The sequence below is a fragment of the Arachis ipaensis genome, chromosome B06 (assembly GCF_000816755.2).
Source record: "Arachis ipaensis cultivar K30076 chromosome B06, Araip1.1, whole genome shotgun sequence".
Lineage (NCBI taxonomy): Eukaryota > Viridiplantae > Streptophyta > Magnoliopsida > Fabales > Fabaceae > Arachis > Arachis ipaensis.
Genome location: NC_029790.2, coordinates 16,710,855 through 16,720,710, shown reverse-complemented (window position 1 = coordinate 16,720,710; position 9,856 = coordinate 16,710,855). Strand labels below are relative to the sequence as shown.

At 31.4% G+C, this 9,856-nt stretch overlaps 2 protein-coding genes across 3 annotated transcripts; both read right to left on the bottom strand.

The window, feature by feature from the left end:
- LOC107646421 lies at window positions 2,722–3,392 on the bottom strand. Its single transcript, XM_016350605.2, has 2 exons — window positions 3,214–3,392; window positions 2,722–3,016 (listed from the first exon to the last, which is right to left on the bottom strand). The coding sequence occupies exons 1-2, from the start codon at window positions 3,318–3,320 to the stop codon at window positions 2,776–2,778; spliced, it is 348 nt and encodes a 115-aa protein (XP_016206091.1). The 5' UTR covers window positions 3,321–3,392; the 3' UTR covers window positions 2,722–2,775.
- LOC107645750 (single-stranded DNA-bindig protein WHY2, mitochondrial) lies at window positions 4,744–7,414 on the bottom strand. 2 transcript variants are annotated; one of them, XM_016349835.2, is made up of 8 exons: window positions 7,275–7,414; window positions 7,089–7,195; window positions 6,907–7,004; window positions 6,744–6,836; window positions 6,476–6,570; window positions 6,260–6,333; window positions 6,050–6,138; window positions 4,744–5,144 (listed from the first exon to the last, which is right to left on the bottom strand). In XM_016349835.2, the coding sequence occupies exons 1-8, from the start codon at window positions 7,316–7,318 to the stop codon at window positions 5,031–5,033; spliced, it is 714 nt and encodes a 237-aa protein (XP_016205321.1). In that variant the 5' UTR covers window positions 7,319–7,414; the 3' UTR covers window positions 4,744–5,030. The 2 variants fall into 2 exon arrangements, with proteins under 2 accessions (XP_016205321.1, XP_020959802.1); XM_021104143.1 differs by having other exon boundaries at window positions 7,089–7,150; window positions 7,275–7,394.

Here is a 9,856-nt window from a genome sequence, read left to right as displayed (position 1 = left end):
CATGAATAATTAACATATTTAAGAGCCAATATAACGTTCAATTTTAGTCCATAAGTAAAATCAACCTACAAATGATTACTAATATAAAAAAATTTTTGTTAATGATTGGATTCAAATTGAACAGTATAGTAGGACAAAATTGAATCCGTTCAAAATTTTTGAGACTAAAATAAAATGTTTAAAATGTTAAAAGACCAAACTAATTAGACTTTGGTGTAAACATTATTAAGAGTAAAATAATATTTTATCATAAATTATAAATTTTAAATTTTACATTCTAATTCTAATAGTATAAAAATAAAATATTAATTTAAAATATAAACTAATATTAATAAAAAATATTACTCCTAATATTTTTCCTTACCATAATTCATATTTTGTTCGCAATTATACAAGATAACTACATTATTACATATGTATCTTTAACTTCTTTATTTTTATCCTCCAAAATTTATCACATATAATTGTCTGTTATACACAGTGATTCACAAAGTGATGTATGGTTTTACTCAATTATATTTAATTTATGCACTGTGAAACAGCGTATCATCATCAGATAAGAATGGTGAAAAAATATCAGAAAAGAAAAGTAAAGAAATAACCGCATTTCTAGATTCCACTGAATCATACAGGTAATGTATGTATCCTCCACACAGAACCAGCATGAACGCAGCACGTTGCAAATTCAAGACAGTTGTTTACTTTCTTTTCATGTTTCGAAAATCAAAAGCTCCTTAAAGACGCACATTCATAATTCATATATTCCCTTTGCAGTATAATATATAATTCGGTAATAAAGTATACTTTTTGTCAGCCTGTTTTGTAGCCTTTTTTGTCACATAAGCTACTTTTTTATTTTGTGAATGTTTATCTTGATTTGTACCCTGTTTTATTCCTCCAAGGTTTTGTAAAATTTTGAACATTTATATATGTATACTAAGATTTCATACTTTTCTATAAAGTGTTTAAAAAGTAGAGAGCAAAGACTATGTATTACCTTGTATATTACTTTAATTTTCGAGGGCAAGCGTGCTGACATCAGTTATGCAAATTAAACTGTAAAATAATGGCTCAGCAGCTTCAACATGCATGCATGTAGATAATAATAATAATAATAAAATAAATAAATAAGTAATCTGACTATCTGAGTATAAGAATGGCAAGGTGGAACATATATTATTTTACTTTATAATTATATACATATATTGCACAGTTATTACAAAAACAGCTGAGAATTAAATTTAGGGTTTGACAAGCACATAAATATGAAATGGAAATAGAAAGCAAGAAAGAAAATTCCAAGTAAGTCAGAGCTGGCAATTACTGCATCTTTAATTTTATTTAAGTATTATGAGATAGATTGATGGTAATGGTCAAATCTGACCAGTCAAACAAACATGAAAAATGCATGCACTGCACCTCCTCATTTATTTTATTTTATTTTTTTCTTTTAGTGCAATTGCATGCATGCTCCTTCTCTTCTTTCTAATGCTAAACATTTTAATTAGGGGTGCACATGATCCGATCCGAATCGAAAGTCTGATTCGATTTTAAATATTTTAAGGACTAATTTAGTATGATTTCATCGAGTTTAGGGTCGGATAATAGTTTCAAAAATAGACTAGGTCATTATTTCGGATTGGGTCACCCGAAGTCGATTCGGTGACCCGATCATCATACACAATTAATATTTTGTGTTATTAGTGATGGATCATGACTATTCTTATGTGGAATTTAAGTATTGTAAACCTTAATATTTTGTGTTAGGATCCCACTAGAGAGACAATGGACTATTTGTACAATGTGTACAATGGGCTATTGAGTTATAAAATGAACATCTCCCATACTATTTAGAATAATCATCCAAGTACTAGGGATAATAAACATCTTCCTAAAAGCTTAAACTGATTTTGGGTTTACCAAGGATCAAACTCTTGACCTCTCGGATCTAAAGCTCTAATACCATGTTATGATACCACTCATCTCAAAAGTTTCAGCTGATGAAAAAAGGTAACACTAATGGTTATATCTCTAATACTCCTTAAACCTCCATTGTTCACATTGTACAAATATTCCATTGGCTACTCATACTTTCCCTTTGTGTTATTAGTCATTATAAGACTATAAGTTAATGTTTTATGTTAAGAACGCATAAGACTTTAGACTAATGCATAATATTGTGTTATTTGTATTGATTTAAATATTTGGTATTATTAGACAATATTAGTATTGATTGTGGTTATACTTTAGTATTGATTGTGGTTATGCTTTAATTTTGAAGAAGGGTTGGTTCTTGTTATATTTTTCTAAGTGAATTTTACCATGTTAAATAATGGTTGGAGTTTTGGAAATTTGGATATTTTTACATGCTAGCTTACAAGAAGGTATCAACGTAATGTAATGTTAACGGCTCGGTTTTCACCCGGTATAATTATAGTCCGAAAGTGTATTGGTTTCATCGGGTCTAGAACCGGATTCGGATCTAATAAATAGACCTATGTATATTTCGAATCAGATTTGGGTCATATTAAACTCGGTTTTACCCTACCTATGTACACCCTAATTTTAATTCGTATAGCATGACGAAACGGGGAAATAATAACATGCGAGTTTAAATATCAATATATTAAACTAAATTATATATATTAGAAAATTCATTATTGTTATTTTTCCTAGATGAAAAAAAAAATATTAGCCAGCATATATTTGATAAAATAAAAATTAAACAAACATATATTTAGAGGTTCTTTTCTTCCATGCATTCATCTCATGAGATCAAGAATGAGGAGGAGATGAAGGTGCAGGAGAGGGCTCAAATTTGTAATGCATGTCCACCGAAGCCATTACATCCCAAGTGCAACTGAGTCCACTGGGAATGGTGACAAGGTCGCCGGCACAAAACTCCACCGCCGGAGAAGACGAGTCCTCGGAATAAACCTTCACTTTCCCTCTCACCAAATGGCATGTCTGTTGTGAATTGTATTTCAGCTTGTACTTCCCAGGAGGACAAGCCCATCTACAATAACAACATTATAGGAAGATAAAATAAATTCGTCAAAACAGTTTAAATTTATCTTATTTAATATTTATTTACGAATTATAGGATGAATTAAATAAAGTCAGAAGGTAAATTTTCGCAGTTTTTAGCTAATATTTTTTTGTTATCAAATATTTTTTATATACTTGCTCAAATAAGAGGAATTAGTTACTCACTTGGGCCATGAATTAATTCCCAGCTCTGCAAATCTTGTTCTTGAAATACTTTTTTCAACTGTGATTGTTTGATCTGTTGAAGAACCTGATGCTGATGATGGTGCCATGTAATAAGATGAAAGAAAGAAAGAAAAAGAAGAGAAGCTAAGGCCAAGTAGGTTAAATTAAAGGGTGGTTGCACTGTTCATATTTATATGGGAACATATTCATTATATGGTCAAAGGTTGATAAAAGCAATCTTGATTTAATATTGTATTTTTATAACCAAATTAATTATATGGAAGCATTTTTTTGGTCAAGCTGATATTTGTACAGTATAATAAAATGGGTTTTCCGAAGTAGTTAATATTATATTGTGTATGTATGAAAAGGGTGGTTGTTCTAGGATTATATTTTCTTAAGGAATAAGTTCTGGCAGAATATTTTTAATCATGCAAATTAAATGACAATTATTATTTGAGAGGTGAAAAATAATACTTCTAATTTGAATTATTCAAGGTATTTTAATTTCCTACATACCTTTTGAAAACATTCTTGGATTATATCAATGTACCTTTTTTTTTTTTGTTATTATTCTTCTTTGGCGCGGTTAAATATCTATGTGAGTTATATATGTACTACGCAAGTTATGGATATAGGATAGAGGTTAAAATAGAGAAAATCAATTATAGTAGTACCAATTAATAAGGGTTGACTTTATTGAGAGTTGAGACATAACGTAGGTCATTGACTGAGAAACTGTGCTCCAATTAAAATGGGGTTATGATGCGCATTATTGTTGTGCATGCTGTTGTGTTCGACTTTGGAGGCACAACCAACACATTTCTTCATAAGGAACATCACTTGTAGAAAAAGAAAAAAAAAAGGTCAAACTAAAATTTGAGAAATATTAAATCTAAAAAAGAAGATAGTATATTAAACAAATTAAGAGGAAGTTATATTTTCAGTTTTTCTAATTGTCTAAGATAATGTAACATTACATGTTGATTAGGAATTGGCTTTGACCAATTGAAGGCCTGAAGGGTTACACTATTCAACATTCAGTATTCAAACGCGTTGTATTTAAATTTGGACCGTTTCTTTTATACTGTAGATATTTAGTTCTACTAAATCTATCATATCGTATTACTAATAAAACTGGCTTAATTAAGAGGCATTTAGTGACATCATTGGTTACATACTTCTTTTAAATTATAAATGAGATAATAAAATAACGGATTTAGCTAATATGACATCATTGGTTACATACTTGTTAAAATTATTAATAGCAAGGAAAAAAAAAAATCAAAAGACCAACTTACATACAATTGAAATATCTAAATAATATTGGGGAAAAAAATAAATATGACTTCATTCTATTACTAAATATTCAAACAGTAGAACAGAACAATTAGATATTTAGGAAATCAACATTTTTTCAACCAATAATCAACCTAAGTAAAATTTAAAAGGAGAAAAAAAAAATTTGGACCGAATTCTCATGCATTCTGTTCCACTCTATTCCATTCCACTACTAATCAATAATCCAAATATCCTTAGCCTTAACTAACCTCTAATTCCAATCTAAAAAAAATAACACAAGCCAGAGGAATACAAGACTAGCAGATATCAGCACAGGTCAACAACAATACAATGATTCAGAAATAGGGACATTTGATGGGTCATCCCTTTTTCATGTCTCATCCAAAGATTATCACAAGTTATGTTCCAAAACAAATCTAGTCTTCGATATTACAATTTACAAAATGGCATTACTGCATAAACAACAAGGATCCATTACATATTTCAGTTCACACAAGTATCTCATATGCAGCAATTTACTTATCCCATTCCAAGTCTAAAGCAGGTGGTTCCACTTTCGATTGAAGACCAACCGTTCCCCCTGACTGATGAGTCATGCGGTCCCAACCCATGATGTGTGGCAATGCAAACTGCATTGAAAAACAATTTGACAAACCATAAAGTTGTCATAAAAGGAGCGTATTAAACATGAAACAGATGATTTGCATGAATAGTGAATCTAAAGCAAATCCTGAATCCTAACTCAGCAGTTAAAGAAACTTGGCATGACACATTCTAGCCGCCCAATGACATGTTTCTAGGTTCTTCCCGTCTCAAGTAAATTGTGCAAAAAGTCAACGGGATGTTCTGTGCGTGGGCTTGTCCAGACAAACAAATTAGCACATATTCATTCAACTATATTTAGATTATAAAATGAAAACAAAACTTGGTTCGCTGACAGGGCACAGTATGCAATACCAGCTGACGCTAATAACAATCCAAACAGAGACCTCTGTTGAACTCTGAATAAATTCAATGGGCTATATAGATAACGAATAAAGATTTACGGCATTCTAGTAATGAATTAACCGAAGTTCGAAAACTAGAACTGTGTTGCTTAATGGAATTGAAAGGATGAAGACTGGATAGTCGATTAGGAGTTAGCTCTTATATCTGTTATCTCATTACCTTGCATTAAAAGAATTTCATAATTATACTTGTTGTATTAGTTCTATCATTGAGCTGAGATTCATATTCTCCTCATTCATTCTCTCAACCTCTCTAGTTCTATCTTCTTCTCTCTCAATCCTTATCTTGGTACTAGCTTTGGTCCTAATACTTTCCGGAACAATAAGCATACAAAATGACATGATAGTCATTGTTTTTATTCCTTCCCTCTAATGGCAGAAAAGAAAATGTTCAAAATAGGATAACAGATAACATCCTTCTGATATGCAACGAATTACAATCAGAAACTCAGCAGGCATAACCTGAGAAAGCAATAATGTAACTGAAACAATTCATGCAGTATATATAGAGAAGAAATATGACATACACTGCAAGCTGTCTTCATCACAGCAAACTCAGCAGTCGTGACAGGGACACTCAAGTAATCCTTGGTATTTAGCAGGTTGTTGACAACAGCTGCCAAAGTAGACACAATCCAAATGAACAAGGAATACATTATTCAACGTAAAATAAGTGCAAAAGGAGAAGGGGGCAAAAACCACACACAGACACACACACGTATTACACAAAATCTTACTCAAAGACACGAAGTAGCCATTGCTGCTTGCATGAGGCTTAATTGATAAGCTTTTTCTCACTTGACCAGCATTACTGCAGCACAAAGTATGTAAAGAAAGTCCCATCATTAGGGTAATGCGGGATACCTAAATGTATCTCTAATTCAATCTCATTCGCCTCTCTCACGATAATTTAATGGCAGTCGAAAAACTAAGGCTGGAGTGAGATAACCAACCTCGATAACATGGAGGGGTCATGGAAGAATTCACAAGAATCCTGAGGGCCCATGCTTATCAAAGAGCCAACTTCAGTGGCCGAAAGAGCAAATCTCTGCAAAAAGGTGATTCTAATAAGAGATAGATGAAAGAAGATCCAAAGAAACAGGATATACATCAGGGCAACTTGGTTTTCGATCCAAAAGAAAGGTTTGAACTTTGAACTAAAGAAAAGTCACAACCTAACAACAAATTGCTTGCTTGTGGTCGGAGAAGCAAAAGCATTACCTGCTTGTTCTCCCAGTCATACTTGCGCTCCCCAATGGAGTGCATGAAAATCATCATCATTGAACCACGGCGATCAACTACAACGGCCCCACTCTATGCAAAGATAAACACAAAATAAATACCGCATAGTGAAAAGTGACAAGTATAAGGTTTAAGAGCTAACATCCAACTTGGTGAAAGTTGGAAGACAAGGACTCAAAGAGAAAGCAGCTTTGCCCTTGTAAACGGAATAAGGAGCAAATATGCGATTTGAGGTATATCCTGCAATTTAATGCACACAAGCATATTATTACAAACGAAATGGTTCAGCATAAATGCATAATTGATAAAGAAGAAAGAAAATACCTTTAGCAGCATATTTATTATTGGTAGCTGTAGAAAACGCAGCTGAATGGCGAAGACAATCCCTAGGATCAGGTTTTGTAAAGGAGAGGGGTTCCAGTAAGCGGGGACTGATTAACAAAAAAATTAAAGGCTGAGTTTGGGGTTTTGATCATTTGAAAGGTAAAGGAAAAGTGTTTGTTGTAGTACCTGGAACCGGAAATGGAAGGTAGAAGGCGAGACAGCTTCAACATTTTTTGTGATTCTCCAACTTTCCCTCTTTTTTCTCCTTCCTCTCTTCACTCTTCTTCACTCCTCTGGCGCACTCTGCATATTGAAAATGGTAATGGACTTTTTTTTGCTTCTTATGGCCTGGCCCACGGGCCCAATATGAGACGGACCACAAGCCTCTTCTGGAATTTTAGAATTATTTTTTTTTTATTTTTATCATATGGTCTTTTCGTATTGTATTATCCTTTTCTCTAACTATTTTCTATACATAAATCTATTATTATCTCATTGCTACTATGATTATATTGTATTATTCTCTTATTTACTGCTTATAGGGATTGGTTTTAGCTTGGGATTGCGGTTTGACGGATATTATATGTAAAATGGATTGTCTTGACATTCTGCCCATCATGCATGAGCTTACAAGTGGATATTCATCTGAAGTAATAGATTTAGTTCACAAGATTCAGGAGCTTTCATCTCGTCCTTGATTTATTCACGTTGAGTGGGTGTCCCGAGAAGCAAATAGAGTTGCGGATTGAATGGCTAGATATGATGCCAAGAGTAACTCTAACCATATTATTTGGTCTGAGCCTTGTGTTGATCTCCAGCAAATCATCTGCTCGGATATAAGATAATATTTACTTTGTTTCTTTTCATGTTTAAACAACAAAAAAAAATATTGTATTATTTTCTTCACATTTTTCTTTTTCTTCTCCTATTTCTGCCTTCTCTTTACCCAACTATGCAATTAATCACTATCATTATTTATATTTTTTATGTGTACTTGGTAAGTCATTTTTTTTGTTTTAAGAAAAAATTTAAAACGTAATAAATCCAAAATTTTCGGTCAAATTATTAATACTTTATATCAACAATCCTAACAAATAATATTAAAATATATTATATCTCTTTAAAGAATATTATTATATAAACACTACTGTTTTAGTTATACCACTATTATAGTTAATATTTAATAAATAATTTTTTTACTATGAAAAATATTAAAGTCAAGTGGTAAAAATAAATATATTTTTTAAAAATTTATCGTTATAAATTTGTGTTAATCAGATTATTTAAAAGACAAATTTAATAAATCTTCTTATCTTACTATATTATCAGTGCTATGCGCAAAATAAATAATATTATTGTAAAATATAAATTTAGTTTATCTTTTCACAATATAATTAAAAAAAGTAAAAACAAAAATACATAGACTCAGTTTTTAAATTAAGAATTTTTTTTATAACAAATATATGAAATCAGACTATGGAGTAAATATGGGTTCTGCTACTTTATAAAAAGGAGATTTTTTCAACACATATAAAAATTATGTTGTCAATCAATGATATAGATAGCATCTTAGCAAAAATAACATATCAATGCATAATAGAATAGCAGCGTCCGTATGGGATCCATGCAACTGAAGTTCTACAATCAGTAAGTCCAACATATTTTTTAATTTATGCCTAATGAATTTATTAAATACTTAAATTTACTAGTAACTATAATTAAAAATGGGCATTTATATATGCATAAAAATACAAAAAAACCTTTTAGAAAAATTATAAAATTTTAAATAAATTTTACTATTTTAATTTTTTATTTTTCCATAGATAAGGTCAGGTAGGGTAGGGTAGGGTTAAAAACCCTAGGATGCGAGTAAAGTTAGGGTGGAGTTTTAAAAAAGTTTTTAACTTGCGGATAGGATTATGGTAGGATTTGGATAGGGTTAGGATAGAGTCCAAACCTATCCTACCCTATCCATTGTCAGTCTTACTTTTAATATATATACTTTTTTTTTGTTTTATTGTTGTCCACGGTATCCTCTAACTTGACAGGTTAAGGCCTAATTCGTCATGAATTTGAACTCCATTTAAGGTTTTACTGTTGCTGCATGCACAAGACGGAATTAAATTCTCGATATTTATTTAAGTAGATGAGTAAACTGCCCACTTGACCAACTCAAACTACTTTCTAATGTATATACTAAAAAAATAGGAAAATTAAGTCCAATCATTAACTACATGCCTTGTGCCATATAGTCGTTTGATTCTACACATGTAGAATACACGTATTGATTATGTAGCTAATGTTCACCATTTGGTCGTCATTCGTTCTGACAACTGTTGATCGAAAGTTGTAGCCTATTAGGCACAAAGTCCGCAACCTAGGAGTAACTTCACAGTGAGTACTGTAGATTAGTATATTTTGGTGACTTTATTAATAGATAATAACCACACAATTAATTTGAGTTTTGGACCTGATTGCGGGCCAATTGATGAAAATATTAGACTGGGTTAGTTTTTTTTCCAGTTGGGCACAAGGCATGCAGTTAACGATTGGACTTGATTTTCCTATTTTTTTTAGTATATACATTAAAAATCAATTTGGGTTAGTTAAATGGTCAGTTTACTTATCTACTTAAGTAAATTTTGGTGTTCAATTCCACCTTGTGCATGTAACAGTAGTAAAATCTTAAAAGGAGTTTAAATTCGTGACGAATTAGACCTTGACCTGTTAAGTTAGAAGATACCGTAGACAATAACACAACAAAAAAA